Source organism: Aquarana catesbeiana, linkage group LG01, assembly GCF_042186555.1.
Source record: "Aquarana catesbeiana isolate 2022-GZ linkage group LG01, ASM4218655v1, whole genome shotgun sequence".
NCBI lineage: Eukaryota > Metazoa > Chordata > Amphibia > Anura > Ranidae > Aquarana > Aquarana catesbeiana.
The window spans coordinates 49513168-49539396 of record NC_133324.1 but is presented as its reverse complement, the minus strand read 5'-3'; the positions used below and the strand labels follow the sequence as shown (position 1 = coordinate 49539396).

At 41.5% G+C, this 26229-nt stretch overlaps 1 protein-coding gene across 22 annotated transcripts in view; it reads left to right on the top strand.

Annotated features, from left to right (window-relative positions):
• The window catches only part of CELF4 (CUGBP Elav-like family member 4), a 1454628-nt gene that overhangs the window by 1223506 nt on the left and 204893 nt on the right, over positions 1-26229 (top strand). For 15 of the 22 annotated variants that reach the window (XR_012242761.1, XM_073618612.1, XM_073618635.1 and 12 more), the window contains 2 exons: positions 10649-10777; positions 24152-24231. Coding sequence is in view for 21 of the 22 variants with exons in the window: in XM_073618612.1 (XP_073474713.1) it covers positions 10649-10777; positions 24152-24231 (209 nt within the window). In the remaining variant the exon portion in view is untranslated. The remainder of the gene's footprint in view (positions 1-10648; positions 10778-24151; positions 24232-26229) is intronic. The other 7 variants (XM_073618558.1, XM_073618692.1, XM_073618665.1 and 4 more) reach the window with 2 other exon arrangements.

The following is a 26229-nucleotide window of genomic DNA, read 5'->3' as shown; positions in this document are numbered from 1 at the left end:
CCCTCTAGTAATAACTAAAGATCTATATAGAGGAATCAGGACCTTCGTCCTCCTGCTGGAGATCCTTCTAGAGATAATTCAAAAAATCTATATAGGGTAATCAGGATCTCCTTCCTCCTGCTGGTGATCCCTCTGGTAATAACTAAAGCTCTATATAAAGGGGATAAGGACCTCCTTCCTCCTGCTGCTGATCCCTCTAGTGATAACTAAAGATCTATATAGAGGAATCAGCACCTTCGTCCTCCTGCTGGAGATCCTTCTAGAGATAATTCAAGATCTATATAGGGTAATCAGGATCTCCTTCCTCCTGCTGGTGATTCCTCTGGTGATAACTAAAGATCTATATACAGGAATATCAACCCTATTGCACACATCTGTGCCATCAGCAATAAGACATACTGTACCTTACCCACTAAACCTTCAGTTATGGCCCATTCAGATTAAATAAAACAGGACCTACTACAGAACCTTGTGGTACACCACTAAGGTCCTGAATGAACTCCATTTTTTTAATCACACTCTGAGATCTATTCTTTAGCCAACTACTGAACCACCCAGGAGTTAAGTCCTAGCTTGTTATGTGGAATCATAACAAATGTTTTTCTTAAATCAAGGTCCACAACACTACCCTGGTCCAACACATGTATGATATAGTTAAAAAATGTATTCATTCCATGGAGAAGTAAACTGATTTCCCTTTGTGGATATAAGTGCTAGGGTATGCTCCTGGCAATTATTACAAATGAACATTTACTCATTTCCAGAACAAGTCTGGTTGAACGTGGTGACATACTACTGTCAGCTATAATCGAAATGGTTATAAAAACAGAATTTTGGTTTGGTGTATGAAGGAGTTAGAACAAACTGCTGAACGAGATTAGAAATAACTCAAGTTACAGAATGGTTAGAACAGGACAATAAAACCATCAGACTGACTATTATGCCCTTTTTTAATAGACCACTTCAACTGTATCTGACATCAATAATCCGTGATTATAACATAGAAAAAAAAAAAGTAATGGTTGAATTTCCGAGGATGGAGATTTGCGTCATGAACATACATATTAATAGGGACTTAAGATTTTAAGAGCGTGGGGATATGATCAGACACCCTGAAGATGAGACACCCTTCAGTCTACTCATCCTTCTGTTCTTCCCTCTTGAAAGGAAGAAATTTAATTTTTAAGAACAGTGAACAAGGGATTAACAATTGGCAGGTCTTCAGCGCATTGTCTTTTTGGCGAATCCCATTTAATCACATACTTTAATATTAAGCGAGGTTTGCCTATGCCGCTTGTCTGCGCTCGTGAGCGTCACTGATACAGACGGAGATGAGGAAGATAGAACGTAAGTCAGACCAATTGTGAAGAACTGTTTCAATTACCCTTTCTGAGGCCTTGAAAGAACCAACTTTAATTTGATGTGAAAAGTCAGCCAGGGCACGCGTGATAGAAAATTCTCTCCTTTGTGTGCGCCGATTGGATCACGCTGTGGAAAAAGCCCAGAAAACTGCAATAATGCCTTTTTTGTGTCCTCGTAGATTTCTCTATTGTGTCTAATGATACGGTGCCATGCTATAGAAGTGAACAACAAAGCGCTCAAATATTAACTTTCCATGACGGAAAAAGAAAAAGGAGTGGCTCTGGTCCTAAAAGGTCTGTGGAAGGGTTAAGCCTTTAAATAAAACATGTCATATCTAGCAAGCAGAGCTTTCTTTTCACCTTCCAGAGCAACCTGGAATCTCTTGAAACCAGATATTGACTGTCCATATTGACTGTCTTATATGTGACTATAAGTCACTGTCTTGGTATGCCCTGCCGCTGAGGTATGTGTGCCTCTGTTGGCTGGTGAGCATCAGTAACGGGACAGGGTCGTCTAGGGCCTAGGGCAAGTTTCCAGAACTTCTCCCCCCTCCCCAACTGTTATTACATGCCATTGAATGGGTGTACCACCCTGCATCTAATCTTTGACCCCTTGCTTCTCTGCACCCAGGGCAGCTGCCCCTCCCTCCCACCCCTTGTCCTGGTTCTGGTTAGCATCAAAGGATGGAGGGTGTAGGGCCCTTGGATTTTTACTAACCAGGAAGAAAAATAAAAAAAGGGTTGCTTTAAATTTTTTATGTAGCAAAATTAAAGCTGTTAAGCAGGAGTGTTTAAGGCCTCTCCTGGTCTTGCATGCACATACAGTATCTCACAAAAGTGAGTACACCCCTCACATTTTTGGAAATATTTTATTATATCTTTTCATGTGACAACACTGAACACTTTGCTACAATGTTAAGCAGTGAGTGTACAGCTTGTATAACAGTGTAAATTTGTTGTCCCCTCAAAATAACTTGCCATTAATGTCTAAACCGCTGGCAACAAAAGTGAGTACACCCCTAAGTGAAAATGTCCAAAATGGGTCCAAAGTGTCGATATTTTGTGTGGCCAGCTTTATTTTCCAGCACTGCCTTAACCCTCTTGGGCATGGAGTTCACCAGAGCTTCACAGGTTGCCACTGGAGTCCTCTTCCACTCCTCCATGACGACATCACAAAGCTAGGGACCTTGCGCTCCTCCACCCTCCGTTTGAGAATGCCCCACAGATGCTCAATAGGGTTTAGGTCTGGACACATGCTTGGCCAGTCTATCACCTTTACCCTCAGCTTCTTTAGCAAGGCAGTGGTCGTCTTGGAGGTGTGTTTGGGGTCGTTATCATGTTGGAATACTTCCCTGCGGCCCAGTCTCCGAAGGGAAGGGATCATGCTCTGATTCAGTATGTCACAGTACATGTTGGCATTTATGGTTCCCTCAATAAACTGTAGCTCCCCAGTGCCGGCAGCACTCATGCAGCCCCAGACCATGACATTCCCACCACCATGATTGACTATAGGCAAGACAGTTGTCTTTGTACTCCCCACCTGGTTGCCACCACACACGCTTGATACCATCTGAACCAAATAAGTTTATCTTGGTCTCATCAGACCACAGGACATAGTTCCAGTAATCCATGTCCTTAGTCTGCTTGTCTTCAGCAAACTGTTTGCTGGCTTGTGCATCATCTTTAGAAGAGCAGGCCAATTTGATGCAGTGTGGAACGTATGGTCTGAGCACTGACAGGCTGACCCCCCACCCCTTCAACCTCTGCAGCAATGCTGGCAGCACTCATATGTCTATTTCCCAAAGACAACCTCTGGATATGACACTGAGCACGTGCACTCAACACCCTTGGTTGACCATGGCGAGGCCTGTTCTGAGTGGAACCTGTCCTGTTAAACTGCTGTATGGTCTTGGCCACCGTGCTGCAGCTCAGTTTCAGGGTCTTGGCAATCTTCTTATAGCCTAGGCCATCTTTATGTAGAGCAGCAATTCTTTATTTCATATCCTCAGAGAGTTCTTTGCCATGAGGTGCCATGTTGAACTTCCAGTGACCAGTATAAGAGAGTGAGAGTGATGACACCAAATTTAACACACCTGCTCCCCATTCACACCTGAGACTTTGTAACACTAATGAGTCACATGACACCGGGGAGGGAAAATGGCTAATTGAGCCCAATTTGGAAATTTTCACTTAGAAGTGTACTCACTTTTGTTGCCAGCAGTTTAGACATTAATGGCTGTGTGTTGAGCTATTTTGAGGGGACAGCAAATTTACACCGTTATACAAGCTGTACACTCACTACTTTACATTGTAGCAAAGTGTCATTTCTTCAGTGTTGTAACATGAAAAGATATAAGAAAATATTTACAAAAATGTGAGGGGTGTACTTACTTTCATGAGATACTGTGTACGTATATATATATGTATATATATATATAAATATATATATATATATATATATATATATATATATATATATATATATATATATATATATATATATATATATATATAACAAACAAAGTGATGGTGGGGCACTATTATTTGTGGTTATATATATATATATATATATATATATTTATATTTATATATATATATATATATATATATATATATATATATATATATATATATATATATATATATATATATATATATATATATTTATATACATATATATACTTTAAACTTTAGTCTTCCCTTGCCCCCATCTAGTAAGAATAAACTATAACTTAACCCACTATCAGGCATGTTGAGCGAACTGTAAATCTGTGTTTCACCCGTCACTATTATTATTATACAGGATTTATATAGCGCCAACAGTTTGCGCAGCGCTGTATAATATAAAGGGAGACAGTACAATATAGTTCAATACAGAAGACCTAGGAAGGCTGTTCATGAAGCTTATGGTCTAAAGGGAGGGGGAGGTGGTACAAAAAGTAATAGCTGCAGGGGATGATCTGATGTAGGTGGCCGAAGTACAGTTCTTAGGTGTAGGTGGAGGTAGAGTAGGCTTCCCTTAACAAGTGAGTTTTTGGGGATCGCATAAAGACAGACAGGGTAGGAGATACCTGGACATACTGGGGTAGAGAGGTCCAGAGGATGGGAGAGGTTCTGGACAAGTCCTGGAGGTGACATGGGAGGAGCTAATGAGAGAGCTTGAGAGGAGCGGAGAGGACGATTTGGGCAATATGTTGAGATGAGGTTGGCATTGTAGCTGGGGGCTGTTTTGCAGATAGCCTTGTATGTTGTGGTTAGTATTTTGAATTTTATACATTGGGCTAGTGGAAGCCAGTGAAAGGATTGGCAGAGAGTGGCAGCAGCCAAAGATTGGTTAGCAAGGTGTTTAAGTTGAGCAGCAGCATTCCTAATAGATTGAAGAAGCAGATAGACTGTGTTAAGGTAGGCCAGTGAGTTGGGAGGTGCAGTAGTCTAGGTGGGAGATATCCAGGGAATGAATAAGTATACAGTATATTATCCGTGCACCAAATAAAGTCTTGCATGGCATTAACTATTACAATAAGAAGCACTGCAACTGTGCTTAAAGTGTACACTGTGCTTAAAGAGTAACATCTGGTCTCTTTAGGTACTTTTTTATACAGCATGAATGAGAATTTTTCAGGGAGGTATGACACCATCAAATGACCACTGGACATTCTAGGAGACAGAATAAGCTGGCATGTGATTGAACTTTTCATCAATTTAGCCATATTTAATAGGCTTTTCAATGTGCTTCTGGGTGGGATTATATCCTCTTGTCTCAGAATGTAGTGCATCCTCCTCTCACACTTTAATGTACATTGTTAAGAAGGGTTGAGGAATCAAGAAACACCTGGCTTGCACTATCATAGACTCTCATAGACTCAATTTCCTTCCATTTAGAAGATGACAGGGCAAGCTGTATGGAATTACCTAGTGATGCAGACTGGTGCCTTGCCAAATCAAAGCCACTTAGTAGATATGAGTTGTCTCCTGAGTTCACCAAACTCAGCATTTTTATGTTTGAATTGAGCCTTAATTCCCACTTTATTATATGTGGAGTGGATTTGCACATAGATATACTTCAGCTTGTTCAGCTTCCAGCAGCTCCCGACCTTCCACTAATTAAAACATCTACAGAGATGTCAACCCAAAAAGATGTGAGATTAGGAAGCTCAGTGGCACAAAGTAATAGCCATCATGGTAAGGAATCAGAGACATCGACCAGTAGTAAATTTGATGAGATGGCGTGTGGTAGAGAATAGTGAGGCAGCATTGGTGGCTTGCAGTGCCTGAAGCATTAGGGATGATGGTGTTCTAGTTTACACACACACATATATATATATATATATATATATATATATATATATATATATATATATATATATATATAATGTACACACGGCACCCTATATTGACAGAAAAAAACACAGAATTGTTGACATTTTTGCAGATTTATTAAAAAAGAAAAACTGAAATATCACATATGGTCCTAGGTATTCAGACCCATTGCTGTGACACTCATATATTTAACTCAGGTGCTGTCCATTTCTTCTGATCATCCTTGAGATGGTTCTACACCTTCATTTTAGTCCAGCTGTTTTGATTATACTGATTGGACTTGATTAGGAAAGCCACACACCTGTCTATATAAGACCTTACAGCTCACAGTGCATGTCAGAGCAAATGAAAATCATGAGGTCAAAGGTACTGCTTGAAGAGCTCAGAGACAGAATTGTGGCAAAGGTTGCAAAAAAAATTTCTGCTGCACTTAAGATTCCTAAGAGCATAGCGGCCTCCATAATCCTTAAATGGAAGACGTTTGGGACGACCAGAACCCTTCCTAGAGCTGGCCGCCTGGTCAAACTGAGCTATCGGGGGAGAAGAGCCTCGGTGAGAGAGGTAAAGAAGAACCCAAAGATCACTGTGGCTGAGCTCCAGAGATGCAATCTGGAGATGGGAGGAAGTTATAGAAAGTCAACCATCACTGCAGCCCTCCACCAGTTGGGGCTTTATGGCAGAGTGGCCCGACAGAAGCCTCTCCTCAGTGCAAGACACATGAAAGCCCGCATGGAGTTTTCTAAAAAAAACACCTGAAGGATTCCAAGATGGTGAGAAATAAGATTCTCTGGTCTGAGGAGACCAAGATAGAACTTTTTGGCCTTAATTCTAAGCGGTATGTGTGGAAAAAAACAGACACGGCTCATCACCTGTCCAATACAGTCCCAACAGTGAAGCATGGTGGTGGCAGCATCATGCTGTGGGGGTGTTTTTCAGCTGCAGGGACAGGACGACTGGTTGCAATCGAGGGAAAGATGAATGCGGCCAAGTACAGGGATATCCTGAACGAAAACCTTCTCCAGAGTGCTCAGGACCTCAGACTGGGTCGAAGGTTTACCTTCCAACAAGACAATGACCCTAAGCACACAGCTAAAATAACGAAGGAGTGGCTTCACAACAACTCCATGACTGTTCTTGAATGGCCCAGCCAGAGCCCTGACTTAAACCCAATTGAGCATCTCTGGAGAGACCTAAAAATGGCTGTCCACTAACTTTTACCATCCAACCTGACAGAACTGGAGAGGATCTGCAAGCAGGAATGGCAGAGGATCCCCAAATCCAGGTGAGAAAAACTTGTTGCATCTTTCCCAAAAAGACTCATGGCTATATTAGATCAAATGGGTGCTTCTACTAAATACTGAGCAAAGGGTCTGAATACTTAGGATCATGTGATATTTCAGTTTTTCTTTTTTAATAAATCTGAAAAAATGTCAACAATTCTGTGTTTTTCTGTCAATATGGGGTGTTGTGTGTACATTAATGAGGAAAAAAATGAACTTATATGATTTTAGCAAATGGCTGCAATATAACAAAGAGTGAAAAATTTAAGTGGGTCTGAATACTTTCTGTCCCCACTGTATATATGTATATATATATATATATATATATATATATATATATATAGATAGATAGATAGATAGATAGATAGATAGATAGATAGATAGATAGATAGATAGATAGATACAGTGCCTTGAAAAAGTGATAAATGGTTTTCAACATATTTTACAAATAAATATCTGAAAACTGTGGCGTAGATTTATATAACTCCCCTGGGGTCAATACTTTGTAGAACCACCTTTCACTGCAATTACAGCCGCAAGTCTTTTTGGGGATGTCTCTACCAGCTTTGCACATCTAGAGAGGGACATTTTTGCCCATTCTTCTTTGCAAAATAGCTCAAGCTCTGTCAGATTGGATGGAGAGCATCTGTGAACAGCAATTCTCAAGTTTTACCACAGTTTCTCAATTGGATTTAGGTCTAGACTTTGACTGGGCCATTCTAACACATGAATATGTTTTGATCTGAACTGGTCAATTGTAGCTCTGGCTGTATGTTTAGGGTCGTTGTCATGTTGGAAGGTGAACCTCCGCCCCAGTCTCAAGTCTTTTGCAGACTCCAACAGGTTTTCTTCTAAGATTGCCCTGTATTAGGCTCCATCCATCTTCCCATCAACCTTGAACAGCTTTGCTGTCCCTGCTGAAGAAAAGCATCCCCACAACATAATGCTGCACCACCATGTTTCATGGTGGGGATGGTGTGTTCAGGGTGATGTGCAGTGTTAATTTTCCTCCACACAAACCGTTTTGCTTTTAGGCCAAAAAAAATAATTTTGGTCTCATCTGACCAGAGCACCTTCTTCCACGTGTTTTCTGTGTCCCCCCATATGGCTTCTTGCAAACTGCAAATGGAACTTCTTATGGCTTTCTTTCAACAATGGCTTTCTTCTTGTCACTCTTCCATAAAGGTCAGATTTGTGGAGAGCACGACTGATAGTTGTCCTGTGGACAGATTCTCCCACCTGAGCTGTGGGTCTCTGCAGCTCCTCCAGAGTTACCATGGGCCTCTTGGCTACTTCTCTGACTAATGCTCTCCTTGCCCGGCCTGTCAGTTTAGGTGGACGGACATGTCTTGGTAGGTCTACAGTTGTGCCATACTCTTTCCATTTCTGGATGATGGATTGAACAGTGCTCCGTGAGATGTTCAGAGTTTGGGGTACTTTTTTTTATATCCTAACCCTGCTTTAAACTTCTCCACAACGTTATCCTTGACCCGTCTGATGTGTTCCTTGGCCTTCATGATGCTGTTTATTCTCGAAGGTTCTCTAACAAACCTCTCAGCTGTCTTTATACTGAGATTAAATTACTCACAGGTAGACTGGACTCTATTTACTAATTTCGTGACTTCTGAAGGCAATTAGTTCTACTAGATTTTAGTTAGAGATATCAGAGTAAAGGGGCTGAATACAAATGCACGCCGCACTTTTCAGATATTTATTTGTAAAAAAAATTTGAAAACCATTTATCATTTTCCTTCCACTTCACAATTATGTACCACTTTGTGTTCGTCTATCACATAAAATCCCAATAAAAGACATTTACGTTTTTGGTTGTAACATGACAAAATGTGGAAAACTTCAAGGGGTATTAATACTTTTTCAAGGCACTGTAATATGTATATGTAATATACAGTATATAGTTATATGTATTTAATGCTGATTATATACTGTATACTCTACCATTTAAATCATTATCACATGTGAGCAGCTTTTATCACCTTGCCATATATGCAACTTGTCAATGCTCCAGTACAAAGCAGTTAAGATTTTGTTTTAGGTAGGTGAAAGTGATTTCATTATCTTCTTGGGTAAAATAAAATTAGAGTACTTGCCTTAGGCCTTGATGATGGGTGATACCTGGTCTCTTGCCTTAGTTGCACCAACCTGGTCATCTGATGTTGTTGATGCAGGCACTGAGTGTTGCACATTTGTCCTCCTGTAGCTAAGCCTTCTTGATTTGTCTGGACTTTTCCTGAGGTTTATACAACTCGTACATAAGCAGAGGCTGCCTGACCCTTGGTGAAGTTTGAAAAAGAGCTCAAAGGGTCAGTCCACTCAAAGCGACATTGTAGCATTTTGGTAGGTGTTGGTAATTTGTTTCTGATATCTCTTGTTAAGATCTGTGACCTTTTTCCAGGTAGTGCACTCCTGCTTTGGCTATTATAAGGAGTTTACACTCCTCCAACTGAGTTTTTTTCCTTTACTTTACGTACACATGAGGAACAACTGTAGCTCTCCTTCTAAATACACTTAGCGGGAGGAGCCTTGTATGCTGAAAGAGAAGAACTGAACAGAAAGCAAGGAACTGAGCAGACGAACCCCCCCCCCCGAGCTGAGATGGCAATTCAATTTGTCAATTAGTAAGCCTATATGAAGTTGTGAAACTTTCTATGAGATGGGTCATAAGTCATTTGTCAATGTGATTCTTAAGCTCACAGTAAAGGTAGGAGTTTTGGAAGGACATTATCTACTGTGATGGTCTTGCTCTGAATAGTAGCGGTTTATGTTCAGCCATTGTGATGGTCTTGCCCTGAATAGTAGTGGTTTGTGTTCAACCAATTGATTTATGATTGACCAAACACATTTCTAAACTTGACTTTAATCATCAAAGCCTTTCTTAGATATCTTCTTATCCTGGTAAAAGGCTACCCGTCATGAGAGAAATCAAATGTGGTTATTCCTTATTTATGTAAACTCCTGGGCCATCATACGTATCCTTTCTTCACTACTTACCCAGAACAAGTATGCAGCACCTATGACTCCATTGACTATATACTTGTTGATTCAAGGAAGAATGGCACCCTATGAACCTGCACCTTTAAAAACAAGAAGGCAGTGGTAGCTCCCGTAATTTTATCTAACTAAATCTAGCTACCTGTCCATAATAAGAATTGGTAAATTCATATTTCACAAGAAGAGCAGAGTAGATCTGAATACAGAACTGTCTGGACCGCTTGTGTCCATTCTAGCCACCATTTTTTGTTCTCAAGCCCTAATGAACAGGGCCTCTGAAACACATGGGCCTTTCCTTCTATGAACATATTATGAATACTAAAAGCAACATGGATTCTTTCACCCATTTGGTTTGGTGCTCGTTTATTTGTTTTTGATATTCTGAGCTACCTCCGAGCACCCCCCAGGATGAGCCTTGCTGAATGTAAGTGGCCTTGCAAGAGCCTGAGAGCTTGTTTGAAGTCATAAGTTGCTCCTTCATTTAATTGAACTAATAGAAGTCCCAGGGCCTCTTGGATATGTCTTTTTGGATATTTTTATATTTGGTGACTGAAAAAACCTGTCAGCCTGCACATCATGATATTTCTACAGCAATAAAATTCATATTACTGCTGTATTAGGAATGTCTTGATATTAGGGTTACCATAATATGGTAAGCAACTCTTAATTTTGTTCCAGAAGACAGAAAACTTTTCGTGGGCATGTTGAACAAACAACAGTCAGAAGACGATGTCCGTCGGCTATTTGAAGCTTTTGGGAATATCGAGGAGTGTACAATCCTTCGAGGACCAGATGGAAACAGCAAAGGTATGCTAGATACTCAACGTTGCATGGCAATTATAAAATACTTTTATTTGTATATTTTTAAATTACTGAGCGCAAGGTCACAGCATCGGTAGGTTGGCTGCACAGGCATATATTGATCCAATGGCCCAAATTAAATGGAAATCCTATTCGTGGCAGGAACAGCTCCTTGTAGCAATACAAGAGGCTCCACAATTCCCATAATCCTTTAGGCTTACCCCCTTATGCCCAACCCTGGTCTGTATGCCTGATCAAAAGGACCAATGATCAAGTGACTACTGTGATTGGCTGTCACGGTGGTCACATGATCAGGAGCCGATTCCACCAGCTACTGAGTGATATTGGTGAGCATGCTCTCTACACAGAAAACTTGGCCACCCATTGATGCACATGTGCATCATGTGCGTGCTTATATTTCACCCTTTTGCTGCCACACATACAGTATGTTCTATGTGGGTGGCAACAGTAAGCAGTTTCTGCATTACCAAATTTCTGCCAGCAGATGGAAATGACAGATTTAAGACTGAACTCCAAGCAGATATGTAAGACACAAATTAATAGAGCTCTGTATTTGTTTATACATCATTAAATGTATTTTTTAAATGCAAGAAGTTTCAGTACAGTGCTGTGAAAAAGTATTTGTCCCCTTCCTGATTTTTTATTTCTTTGCATATTTGTCACACTTAAAGTGGAGTTCCACCCCCCCAAAAATAAAAATATTGATGTGCTTAAAAAATTTAAAAAAAATTTGGAGAATTTTTTTTTTTTTTACTCACCTCTAAATGCCTGTTGCTAGGGGGTCCCTCATAGTCTGCCTCCTTCGGCGCCTGGGCTCCTGACGTCACTTTCCTCGGCACCGGAAGGGAGATCGCCTCTCCCCCCTCCCTCTTGTCAATCATCTGGAACACATGACCGGTCGCAGATGATTGCGCAGCCAGTGACGGCATGTGGCGCGGCTCGCGCATGCACAGTGGGTGCCCAGCTGTGAAGCCACAGCCGGGCGCCCACAGTTAAGATGCCGACGCCGCAGAGCAGAGGGGGGGATGAGCCGGGCTTGGATCCCCCGCATCACTGGACCCTGGGACAGGGAATTGTCCGATTATTAAAAGTCAGCAGCTGCAGTATGTGTAGCTGCTGACTTTTCTCTTTTTTTTTTTTTTTAAGTGGGAACCCCGCTTTAAGTGAATCAAATCATTAAACAAACTTTAATAGTACTTAAAGATAACCCGAGTAAATACAAAATGCAGTTTTGGAATGATTTTATTTATTAAGGGAAAAAACCTGTCCAATCTGTCCAAACCTGCCTGGCCCTATGTGAAAAAGTAAGTGCCCCCTAAACCTAATAACTGGTTGGGCCACCCTTGGCGGCAACAACTGCAATCAAGCGTTTGTGATAACTGGCAATGAGTCTTTCACATCGCTGTAAAATAATTTTGGCCCATTCTTCTTTGCAGAATTGTTTTCATCCAGCCACATTGGAGGGTTTTCCAGCATGAACGGCTCGTTTAAGGTCATGCCACAGCATCTCAATCGAATTTAAAGTGGTGTTCCGGCCGAAATTATACTTTTTAAATAAAAATACCCCTATAATACACAAGCTTAATGTATTCTAGTAAAGTTTGTCTGTAAACTAAGGTCTGTTTTGTTAGTTTATAGCAGTAGTTTGTTTTTTTATAAACTTACAGCAGGCTGTGGCCATCTTAAGTGTGGGCATCTGAAGCCAGACTGTATTTCTTCCTGGATCTCATCCTTGCAGATCTCGCACATGCTCAGTGCAGCACAAGCAGTGTAATAGGTTTCAGGTCAGGTTTCCATAGCAACGGCAGTGTCAGAGGAAGTTGCCGCCCTTTCCCAGAAGGCATTGCAAACAGGAAATGATGCGATGGGCCGCGGCCAGGGAGGAGGAAGTGAAAAATGAATACAGCAGATATACAGTAGGTGCTGAGAAAAATTTTTTAAAAATATCCAATTCGTTTACAGTGCACAGTTTAGTGAGGGATGCTGAAGAGTTGTAAGAGTGGGTGGAAGTCCACTTTAATTCTGGAGTTTGACTAGGCCACTCCAAAACCTTCATTTTGTTTTTTTGAGCCATTCAGGAGGTGCCATTCAGAGGTGGACTTGCTGGTGTGTTTCAGATCATTGTCTTGCTGCATAACCCAAGTTCGTTTGAGCTTGAGTTTTCTCCATAAGGATTTTCTGGTAGAGTTCTGAATTCATCGTTCCATCAATGATGGCAAGTCATCCAGGTCCTGAAGCTGCATGGCAGCCCCAGACCATCACATTACCACCACCATGTTTGACTGTTGGTATGATATTCTTTTTATGGAATGTTGTGTCAGTTTTACATCAGATGGCTCACCTTCCAAAAAGTTCAACTTTTGTCTCATTAGTCCATAGAATATTTGCCCAAAAGTCTTGGGGATAATCAAGATTTTTTTGGGCAAATGCGAGACAAGCTTTTGTGTTCTTTTTGGTCAGCAATGGCTTTGGCCCCGGAACTCTCTCATGGATGCCATTTTTGCCCAGTCTCTTTCTTATGGTTGAATAATGAACACTGATCTTACCTGAGGCAAGTGAGGCCTGCAGTTGTTTAGATGTTGTTCTGGGTTCTTTTATGACCTCCTGGATGAGTCGTCGTTGTGCTCTTAGAATATTGTTGGATGACCAGCCACTCCTTGGATGTTCACCACTGTTCCAAGTTTTCTCCATTTGTGAATAATGACTCTCACTGTGGTTTGCTGAAGTCCCAAAACCTTAGGAATGGATTTGTAACCCTTCCCAGTCTGATACATATCAATTACTTTGTTTCTCATCTGTTCTTGAATTCCTTTAGATTGCAGCATGACGCGTTGCTTTTAGAGATCTTTTAGCATGCTTCACTTTGTCAGACAGCTTCTATTTAAGTGATTTCTTGATTCAACAGGTTTGGCAGTAACCAGGCCTGAGTGCAGCAAGTGAAATTTAACTCAGCTTTCAAAAAAACTTGGTTAATCACAGATCATTCATGATTGAACTGCATTAACAGAACTGCATTTTATATTTACTTACGTTATCTTTGTGTAATATTAAAATATGTTTGATGATCTGAATCATTTAGGTGGAGAAGGAGGGAATACCCCTATGGTGGGACTTTTTAGGCACTACCATATATGAAAAAATATAAATAAATGAGTATAGAAAATTTTATTCCAAAAAGAACCATCACAAAACATGAAGTATACATGTCATATTGGGACACAGTAATACATAAATATGGATATATAAAAAAACGACAGTGAAAGATTATGTAGTTTCTTTTTTCTGAATCATTTAGGTGTGGCAAATATGCAAAAAAAAATGTTAAAAATCAGAAAGGGGGCATATAATTTTTCACAGCACTGTACCTGAATTTGACCTGGTCTGAGCCTCCATGCAGCAGAGAGAGAAAAGCAGTACTATGATCCAGTCAGGTTGCTGTGCTGTGCTCATGTGCTAACAAGGAATATACAGACAGGAGGAGAGAGCAGAATGACAGAGAGATGAGCTCATCAGTCTGCTGCTTTTCCTTTCACTGTCCAGTCACTGGTTGGGGGCAAGTTCGGGATGATCCAGCTATAAGGTTGAGGACATCTAGTGGTTGAAAAAAAGTACTGCAGGGGAAATCTCTGAATTGAAGATAATTATTGCCACTCGGTAACAGACTGGGAGAAGGACAAGACCTCTAATGCCCTGTACATACGACCGGTTTTGCCGTCGGAATAAACTGTGAAGGTTTTTCTGACAGAGTTACGCTCAAGCTGTCTTGCATATACACGATCACACCAAATTCTGACTGCCCAGAACACGGTGACGTACAACACGTACGACGGTACTAGAAAGCGGAAGTTCAGTAGCCAATAGCTTCCGTCTCGTACTTGCTTCAGAGCATGCTTCGTTTTTGGTGCGTCGGAACACCATACAGATGAGCGTTTTTTCCCTATAGATAATTTGTTCTGTAGGAAAAATATAGAATGTGTTCTCTATCTAAGTCCATCTGAATTTTCGACATAAAAAGTCTGATGGGGCATACATATGGAGGGAATATACGATGAAAAGTTCCCATCGGACTCTTTCTGTCGGAAATTCCATGTGTACGCGGCATCAATGTTACTTAATTGCAGCAGAGAAAACTCAGGTCTCCCAGACAGGGCTGTACTGTGAAGAAGAGCTAAGTAAATCTCAGGAAAGGATGGACAGAAATACAAATCTTTTGGCTAATAAACAGTTCACTTATATGTACTTTATCTTTGTATTTAGTTGTTTGCCTGAAGTTCAGCTTGAGTTCATAAAACCTCATCTACAGATGACCACTAGAGGGACAATTCTAAAATCTATGACATAAAATTATCATAATACGGAAAAGCAAGAGTGTTTTAAAAATGTAAAAGTCTCACTGAAAGTTACTGTCACAAAAATGTTCTGATAGCAAATCAAACAATTTCCGCTTACTGAAAACACACCGCGGTTTGCCTTTAAACGTAATACATCGGACATATGTTAGTGAGCGTTGACTAGAAGGATTAGATCAAGACTTACAGTAAGAAGGAGCAGACAAATGTCTCTGGCTCCCTTTTCACTTTAATCGAATGAATCATTTCTGTAGACTTCCTGGGACTGTCACATCAACAATATTCCCTCTTCCAGCACAATACAAATTCTGTAATCCGACAAACCTCCCCAGGATAAATCACATTTAATGAGAGTTTATCTACTGATCTACGTATGGGTCTTGACAGGTCCTCTGTCCATAAACTTCTCCTCCGCTGGAGTCGGCTTTGACTACAAAAACTTTTATTTATACAACAATTAATCGCTTGTGAGCTGCAGAAAACAGCAGATTATGGGAGGGGGGAGACACAACAAGACCAGCTGGCTTTTGTTTACTGGAATGCCTGGGTGGGCACTGGCCAAGTTAGATGACAAAGAGTTTCCAGTCTAGAGTTGTTTTATACACAATAGCAATGGGATATTTTTAATACGGTAAAATTGGCCTGGATGAAACGTTGCTTTGTGTTTCAAAAAGGGCTTTCTGAATTAAAGGAAAACCCCACTCCATTTTATAACTGCTCCCAAAATCAGAGGCACCTTTGGGCTCCCCTGGCACTGGCACTGGCACTGGAATCACCACCTGTCAGTAAAAGGTGGAGTCCACCATTAAAGCCTAACTCTAGGCCATTAAAATATTATACCTTGCAGTGGGGCTGCACCAGCATTGTAAAGGTTGATTGACTGTTTAGGTCTAGGGAAAACAGAAAAGAGGATCGACTTACTGGATCCTCTGCTTCTCCCCGCTGCTAGACCAGTTCCCTCAGAACCTTCTCCCCCATGCTCTAGCGGTCTAAGGCTCTGACGTCATCAAGATCAAAGCTGAGTCCATAGACCTACACTGGACATGATGATGCCGATAGACAGTCTGAAAGCAGGGCCAACTGCGAAAGCGTCATCCATTTTTTTTACATAGTTACATAGTTGGTGAGGTTGAAAAAAAGACAGCAGTCCATCCAGTTCAACCTGTGGTGTGTGTGTGTGCTTGTGTTTATGTCAGTAGTACATCGTATATCCCTGTATGTTGTGACCATTAAGGTGCCCATCTAATCATTTTTTGAATCTATCGACAATCCCTGCTGATACCACTGCTTGTGGAAGAGAATTCCACATCCTTACGGCTCTGACAATAAAGAACCCTCTACACAGTTTAAGATTAAACCGATTATCTTCCAATTTCAGTGAATGGCAGCGTGTCTTTTTAAATTCCCTCTCACTGAACAGTATTTTCCCAATGTAAGGGTCACTAGTACGGAATTAGTACATCGCTATCATATCCCCTCTCAAGCGTCTCCTCTCCAGAGAGAATAAGTTCAATGCTAGTAGTCTTTCCCCATAGCTGAAATCTCCTAGTCCCTTCATTAACTTTGTTACCCTTCTCTGGACTCTTTCCAGTTCCAGCACATTTTTCTTGAGAACTAGTGCCCAGAACCGGACGGCATACTCAAGATGCGGCCAGACCAGAGTCTTGTAGAATGGGAGAATTATCGTTTTATCTCTGGAATGAATCCCCTTTTTAATGCATGCCAATATTCTGTTGGCTTTGCTTGCAGCAGCTTGGCATTGCATGCCATTGCTGAGGCTGTCTTCTACTAGGACCCCCAGGTCTTTTTCTGTCCTAGACTCCCCTAGAGGGTCTCCCCCCAGTGAGTAACTTGCATTCATATTTTTTGCAGCCAAATGCATTACTTTACATTTTTCAACATTAAGCTTAATCTGCCATGTAGTTGCCCACCCATTATTTTATTTACATCTTCTTGTAAGGTTTCCACATCTTGCGCAGAGGTTTTTGCCCTGCTTAACTTTGTATCATCCTAAAATACTGAGATTGAGCTGTTTATCCCATCCTCTATATAAGGGGTCTCCAAACTATGGCCCTCCAGTTGTTCAGGAACTACAATCCCCATCATGCCTAGTCTTGTCTTTGAATGTCAGAGTTTTACAATGCTTCATGGGATGAGTAATTCCACAACAGCTGGAGGGCTGTAGTTTGGAGATATATCATTAATGAATAAATTAAACAGAATTGGTCCAAGGACATTTACTCTACTAGATGGCCTGCTTCAGAACCTGGCCTACACATGCCGGCCACTCACAGTCCACAGCTCACTCAGAACTCTATCCACTCATCATCTTCTCCCCCATGCTCTAGCAGCCTAAGGTCCTGACGTCATCAAGTTTAAAGCTGGGTCCATAACCCTACATTGGACATGATGACTCCAAGAGACAGTCTGAAAGCAGGGCCAACCGTGAGAGCGTCACCCACTAGGTGGCCTGCTTCAGAACTAAGGGCTACACATACCAGCCTTTCACAGTTTACAGCCCAGAAAGAACTCTCACCCACCATACTCCTGGTCGACATAACAAAGTTGTGTAGGGCCTCGTGTCTTCCATGTTGTTACAGGAGATGGCCTAGACATATTAGACACAGTGTGTGAAGAATTTGTGTTGGCTTTTTTAAATAAATAGACCCCTTTGTATTGAATGTCAGCCCACATAATAATATACATTGATTAACTGTATTGAATTTACATGCATCATGACACGCATTGATGTACGTAGGTTCAAATGTATCAAACAAAAAGACAAATGCCTATACAACAATAAACAAAGCCTATCCTTCTATATTGTGTAATTGCCTCAATCCAAAACTCCTGGTGTGGTTCATCTCTGCTGTCACATTCCTCTGATATGTGCACGAGTCACTTCTGAAAGTCTATGCCGACACCAAGCAATCCTGGGAAATGGCTCAGCTTACAGAAGGTGATTGACAGCCTCAGCTGTGCATGTTTCCCTATGAGACTGTGTAGAGGAGTGTTGTCCATTCCCTCCACTCAGGTCTTATATTAAAGCTTCCTGCTTTATGCTGTGCAGTGTGTGACTTCAGATCCCCACCCCCTGTTTTTGGAGCTGAGAAATGCTGTGTGAATTCTTCACTTTCAATGGATGTCAAGGAGAGAGGGCAGCAAATAAACAGGCACAACTTATGTACAAGGATTAACTTCATCTCTGTGCATCAGTGGCCAATCATTTCATTGGGTTTATGTAAGGGCTTACACCAACTTTACCATATCTTCATCTCCACCTAGTTGCCCCTAGTGGCAAAATATGGTATTTTCCTTATTCACGCAGCTACATTTAAATCGGTATATATAAGGGTTTACAGCAACTTTAACTATGATATTCAGCTCAACCTAGTGGCCGATATGCAGTATTTTCTTGATTCACATACCTGCGTTCATATGATTATATGCAAGGGTTATAACCACGTTAACAAAAATGTGCAGAAGAAGGGTGGGTTGGGTCTGCATTTTGCTAAAGGAGCACCCCATATTTTGGTGGAGCCCTGATTAAGACTCAAGACTCCTGCTCAGATCATAGCTCCACTCAAGACTGGACTCTCTTCTACATGGACACCCTGGGTGCTGGCTATTGTAGTCCACTCTCCATTGAAAAGATGAAAGAATGTCAGCCACACTCCACTTAGCTCCTCTTGCGATATTTCTTTTTATTAAAAAATGAATTGACTGCATACGGTAAAGTCTCCACCCAAAAACCAAACTTCCTTGATGCATTTCACCACTCCTGGTTTGCCCACAAGGATAGGGGAAGACCTATTCCATATTACTGTGAGTAAGCCCAAAAACCAACCTCCCTTGATGCATTTCACCACTCCTGTCTTTAACACAAGTATAGGGGAAGACCTATCCCTTATCATTGTGAGCCAACCCAAAAACCAACCTTCCTTGATGCATTTCCCCACTCCTTGCTTGCTAACAAGGCTAGGGGAAGACCTATCCCATATCATTGTGAGCAAGCCCAAAAACCAACCTTCTTTGATGCATTTCACCACTCCTGGCTTGCTCATAAAGATAGGGGAAAACCTGTCCCATATCATTGCGAGCAAGCCCAAAAACAACCTTTCTTGATGCGTTGCACTACTCCTGGTTTGCACACAAGGATAAAGGAAGACCTATCCAATATCATTGTGAGCAAACCAGGAGTGGCGAAATGCTTCAAGGAAGGTTTGTTTTTGGGTAGAGATATTTTTGAATGCCGTCAATTCATTGATTATTTCAAAAATACTGCACAAAGAGCTAAGTAAAGTACAGCTAACATTCTTTCATGTTTTCAGGATCCCTGCTATTTAATTGCACTGGTCAGGTTAGACATTTTTATTTTTGCACATATTACATAATAGAAGCCATGTATGTATTTTATGGTCTTGTGTGTAAAGGTGGACTTTTTTTGTAATAAGTGGCAATGCACCTATAAAACAGAAATTTTTGACATTTATGCGGTAGATCTGCGGCTCGTACAATAATGATATGTGGCTGTTTAATGGGGTGCACTTCCTGGCGTAGCTTATCGATCTCCCGGCAAGGCCTCATCCCGCTGACTGGTGCTTCCTCTAAACAAACATTTCCAGGCCTCTTCTTAATCATTTTAATTACTTGGACTGTAGTTTCCACGACAGATATTTACTGATTCTTAGAAAGGTCACAGCGGCTGGCGATCGATACGTTTTAATTGCTATATCCATATCGTGTTCTCTAAATCGCTGCATGCAAATGAGGCACCGAAGAGAAGGGAGACGAGTGCGTAAATATTATTAACAGTTTTGGCTGCAGCTAGCAGGATCTACAGATGCTCAGGAAGAGGTGAGATATAAGAGCAGAAAGAGATGGGAACTTTTTTTATTACTTTTTTTCAACTTAACTTTTCTTCTCTTTCTTTCTCCTTCTCCTTCTCATTCTCCTCCCCCTCCTTCCTCTTCTCCTTCTCCTCTTTCCTCTTCTCCTCTTCCTCCTTCTTCTCCTTCCTCTTTTCCTTTTCCTTCTCCTCCTTCTCTTTCCTCTTCTCCTTCTTCTCCTCCTTCTCCTTCTCCTCCTTTTCCTTCTCCTACTCCTTCCTCTTCTTCCTCTTCTTTCTCTTCTACTTCTTCTCCTTCTCCGTATCCTCCTTCTCCTTCTCCTCATTCTCCTTCCACTTCTCCTTCCCCTTCTCCTTCTCATCCTCTTCTTCTTCTTCTTCTCCTCCCTGTTCTCCTTATCCTTCCTCTTCTCTTTCTCCTTATTCTTCTTCTCCTCCTTCTGCTTCTCCTTCTCCTCCTTCTGCTTCTCCTTCTCCTCCTTAATCTTATCCTTCTTATCCTTCTCCTCCTTCTCCTTCCTCTTCTTCCTCTTCTTTCTCTTCTCCTTCTCCATATCCTCCTTCTCCTCCTTCTCCTTCCCCTTCTCCTCCTCTCCTTCTCCTTCTTCTCCTCCCTCTTCTCCTTCTCCTTACGCTTTTCCTTTTTCTTCTTCTTCTCCTTCTCTTTCCTCTTCTCCTCCTCCTTCTCCTCCTCCTCCTTCTTCTTCTCCACCTTCCTCTTCTCCTTCTCCTTCCTCTCCTTCTCCTCCTTCTCCTCCCTCTTCTTCCTCATCTCCTCCACCTTCTCCTTCATCTTCTTCCTCTTCTCCTTCTCCTTCTCCTCCTCCTCCTTCTCCTTCTGCTCCTTCCTCTTCTCCTTCTTATTCTCCTTCTCCTCCTCCTCCTCCCCCTTCTCCTTCTCCTCTTTCTCCTTCTCCTCCTTCCTCTTTTCATTTTCCTTCTCCTCCTTCTCCTTCCTCTTCTCCTTCTCTTTCGTCTCCTTCTCCTTCCCCTCCTTCTCCTACTCCTTTCTCTTCTTCCTCTTCTTTCTCTTCTCCTTCTTCTCCTTCTCCGTATCCTCCTTCTCCTTTCCTATCCTTCTCCTTCCCCTTCTCCTTCCCCTTCTCCTTCCCCTTCTCCTTCTCCTCCTCTCCTTCTTCTCCTCCCTCTTCTCCTTACCTTCCTCTTCTCTTTCTCCTTAGTCTTCTCCTTCTCCTCCTTCTGCTTCTCCTTCTCCTTCTCCTCCTTAATCTTATCCTTCTTCTCAATCTCCTCCTTGTCCTTCCTCTTCTTCCTCTTCTTTCTCTTCTCCTCCTTCTCCTTCTCCTTCCCCTTCTCCTTCCCCTTCTCCTTCTCTTCCTCTCATCCTTCTTCTCCTTCCTCTTCTCCTTCTCCTCCTTACTCTTTTCCTTCTTCTCCTTCTCCTTCCTCTTCTCCTCCTCCTTCTCCTTCTTCTTGTCCACCTTCCTCTTCTCCTTCTCCTTCCGCTCCTTCTCCTTCTTCTCCTTCCTCTTCTTCCTCATCTCCTCCTCCTTCTCCTTCATCTTTTTCTTCTTCTCCTCCTCCTCTTCTACTTCTGCTGCTTCTTCTTCTTCTCCTTCTCCTCCGACTCCTTCCTCTTCTTCCTCATCTCCTCCTCCTTCTCCTTCTCCTCCTTCTCCTTTATCTTCTTCCTCTTCTTCTTCTCCTTCTCCTTTTTCTTCTTCCTCTTCTTCTTCTCATTCTCCTCTGTCTCCTTCTCCTTCCTCTTCTTCTCCTCTTCCTTCTCCTCATCCTTCTCCTTCCTCTTCTTCCTTTTCTCCTCCTCCTCATCCTTCTCCTACTCATCCTTCTCCTTCCTTTTCTTCCTCTTCTCTTTCTATTTCTCTTTCTCTCTCTCTCTCTTTATATCTATTTTTCCTTCTCTCTCTCTCATGAGTCTACAGGGTCCTCGCCTCTACTGAAATAGATTACTCTGATTTTACTGCACACTGTGAGCATCTCACAAGTCAGATAGTGCCGCCTCATTTTCTAGCCCCTCCCACCCATCCACTGACACCCATTCAAGTAATTTTGATATTCGTATAACTCCTCCCAAGAGCCAGCCCACTGTTTGCATCAGGGCTGAGGGCTGTTGACTGAGAGGAACACTGAGGCAGGGTGTTGGTATGTTTTCAGAAAGCTATGTGCAGCCCCCTCCTGGCCCCTCCTACTAGCCACAATCTTCATGCACAGCATAGATTAGCACAGAGACCCAGTGAGGGCATCTCTGGATCTGAAATGAGGTATGTGAGGAAAATGGAATGATGTAGAATGCAGCAATGACCGTCAGCGCCACTGTCAGCACTGATACACACTCACAACATGTACTAATTCACTGGATCAGAAATAAGGTATATCATGAAAATGAAACATTTATATGTACAGCAGCAGACGGGAAGCCCTTTAGAAGGTAATAAGAGGCTGACAGCACCCACAGCTATTTGAGGCCATTCGCATGTCATCAGAAATGCAATGATTACCTGGGGATGATCAGCCCTGGACACAGACTGTTCGCAGGTATGGTCAATTACATGTGAACGGCCATGAATTGGCTGCGGCTGCTTTTAGCCAGTGCTTTGACTGGGGCCTCCCACCCACAGCTGTTCTCAGGAAACCCTGCTGATTCTCCTGTGGGAAATCAAGGTCGACCCACTACACCGCAGGTGCAACCTCCTAGTGCATGTGTTTTACTGTATATTACAGTAATTGATTCACCTGCAGTGAATGTTTGGTGAATGTCACATCCCCTGCTTTATAAATATATCCCACAATGTGTATTTTTTCTCTTTATGTAGCAACCACAGCCTCCAAAGAAAAGCCAATCTCCTGCCAGCATGCTGCTCTCTGTGTGGAAGCAGTTGTCTCTCTGAACAGGTCTGACACAACCTAGTCCTGAGCTATAGATCCCCAAATGGCAGGAAGTGTAATCTTTACCCACTGCAGAACTATAGGTGTGACTCAGCAGGGAGCGTGTCAGACCTCTGCAGAGTGTCCTCTCTAGCATGGGTCCTTCTCTGCAGCATGTTGGCAGAGGACGGGCTTTTCTACACAGTCTGTGGCTGTTTTCAAAAGAAAATGACCAGAAAGAGGAAAGACCTTGCAACCCTTATGCTGTGATGTCATGTATTTTACTAATTTAAACAATTTTTTACATTGGTTTTTTTTTTTGTTTTTTTAGTATTATTTTATTTGTGTGTTTAGACTGCTTTATTTTTAAATTGAGTTTTAAGTCAGCATATCAGCGGTTAGTTATTGCAGGCCCCATAAGGCCTACATTAGGCAATTTGGAATCGTGGGCAGAATCGCCGTGATTCTGTCCATGGTTCCAAATCATGGGAAATAGCGCAATGCGCGTTTGGGTGCTATTATTCTTAATTCTCAGCTGTGGTGCGAGCTGCCATGATTGTCGCACGCCAGAATCATGTGGAAAAACGCGTGTTTAAAAATCACACTATGCTTGCCACCAAAGGAGCAGGAGCTTCTATAGGCAACAAACATATATAGGGCAGCCCATTGAAATGAATTGCTTGCCCTATGCATGACACATGGAAATGAGTGTAAATTGTGCTTTGAAAACCCGCAAGCAGAAACAGTCATTTTCTCAATGCAATGCCTGAATGGGGCCTAATTCTCTTCAAACTGTTTTTTCTCTCTAAAAAAAAGGAGTGCTATATTATTATTTTATCATATAATAATACTTATAATAATAAACATTTATAATATAAAACAATATCAATATAAATACAGTACATTGTATTATACACACATAGGTTGGACTTGATGGACTTGTGTCTTTTTTTCAACCTCATCTATTATGTAACTATGTAACATTATAAATAAAATAAATATATTATACATTATAAATCAAATAAATATGAATATAAATTATGAATAAATTATATAGTATACATAAAATAAATATAAATGATATCAATATATAATAATGTAAATATAATGTTATTTTATACTGATAATTCGGCATACCTGTATGATTGTGTCATACAGTGAATGTCATAGTGAATCGAACAAAGGCTGAGAAAATTCTTATCTTTGCAACAGTTAATGCTATGAGTAGTCAAGTCGCATATTTAACTTTGTACAATTACCGTTGAGTTTGGAAGCGATGGAATGGTGACCAGGTCTTGTATTTCTCATTTTCAGGATGTGCGTTTGTCAAATACTCATCGCATGCGGAAGCGCAGGCAGCCATTAACGCCCTACATGGGAGTCAGACGATGCCGGTGAGTAGTAAACTGGGTTGGGTGGAGTTGTGACCTTTTGTATTTGCTAATTGTATTATTATAACCAACAGTTACTTTGTTACAGATTTGTTAGCTGGTTGGTTTAATACAGTATATGTACGGTATAAAGTGTATTTATATACACTATATTGCCAAAAGTGTGTCTATGGGAATGTTTGACCATTCTTATAGAAGCGCATTTGTGAGGTCAGGCACTGATGTTGGACAAGCAGGCCTGGCTCACAGTCTCTGCTCTAATTCATCCCAAAGGTGTTCTATTGTGTTGAACTTGACCCTGTGCAGGCCAGTCAAGTTCCTCTACCCCAAACTCACTCATCCATGTTTTTATGGACCTTGCTTTGTGCACTGGTGCGCAGTCATGTTGAACAGGAAGGGGCCATCTCCAAACTGTTCCCACAAAGTTTAGAGTATGAAATTGTCCAAAATTTCTTGGTATGCTGACACCTTAAGAGTTCCTTTCACTGGAACTAAGGGAAACTGGAACTAAGCCCAACCTCTGAAAAACAACCCCACACCATAATCCCCAAAGGATTTGAACCAGTGGCCAGAGCAAGGTGCATAAAGACATGGATGAGCGAGTTTGGGGGTGGAGAAACTTGACTGAACTGCACAGAGTCCTGACCTCAACCCGATAGAACCAGGCCTGCTCATCCAACATCAGTGCCTGACCTCACAAATGCTCTTTTGGAAGAATGGTCTCTTTGCAAAAGGTGGATTTACTTCATGGGTTATCTGCAAGTAAATGTTCTTATGGCTCTTGGTCATCCTTATTCAGCTCAATACCAGAGTTTACTCTAATGCCCTGTACACACGATCGGACATTGATCGGACATTCCGACAACAAAATCTATGGATTTTTTCCAACGGATGTTGGCCCAAACTTGTTTTGCATACACACGGTCGCACAAAGTTGTCAGAAAATCTGATCGTTCTGAACACGGTGACGTAAAACACGTACGTCGGGACTATGAACGGGGCAGTAGCTAATAGCTTTCGTCTCTTAATTTATTCTGAGCATGTGTGGCACTTTGTGCATCGGAATTGTCCACACACGGTCGGAATTTACGCAAACGTATTTTGTTGTTGGAAAATTTTATAGCCTGCTCTCAAACTTTGTGTGTGATGGAAAAAGTCTGATGGAGCCCACACACGGTCGGAATTTCCGACAACCAGCTCCGATTGCACATATTCCGTCGGAAAGTCTGACCGTGTCTACAGGGCAGACCTATCTGCCTATCCTGGCCAGTTTTCAGTATTGTGATAGTTTGACAATTACTCGTGAAACACTGCACCCAAATGAAACAATGAATGAAAAAAAAATAAGGGAAAGAAAAAAACCTAAACATTTTAGAAAAAAAAAGAAATAAGGGAAAAATGAATAAATAAACATTATGAAAACCAAATTGTTTCCCTTTCTTTCTAGTATAAAACAAGTAAAAAAAATATTATAAACACTCCTGGAATGACCCTTTTCAGGAAAGTAGACACCTCAAGGTAATTTTTTTTTTTGCTATTTTTTTTTTGGAAAAGAAGACATGCCGGTATTGAGGTGGTTGAGGTGCATTTAGCCTTTTAAAATTTGCCCACTGAGCCAAGGGCAAGTCTTCTGTTGTTAGTGGAAGAAAGTTCCCCGGAGGATGAAATTGCATTGTGCTGAAATTGTGGCTAGATGTCAAGGACAAACCCAAAACACTTTTATCAACGCATGCCAGTGCATATTCATTGTACAGCAATGTATTTCAATAAAGGAAGTTCACACCGGTGTGTTGTGCTTATGTGAGCTGCCCTGCACTGAAAAAAAAAGTAGGACACACCGTATGTCTTTTTGGCACAATGCGACATAATGCATGTAATTACAACTGCACCGCTCTTAAACGCAAGACTCAAAACAGTCAGTTTGCTTTAAATAAAGCGTAGCAAAATTTAAAAGAGCTTTAAAAAAATGTTGCAGTGCAATTTAAAAACAACGCAACACAG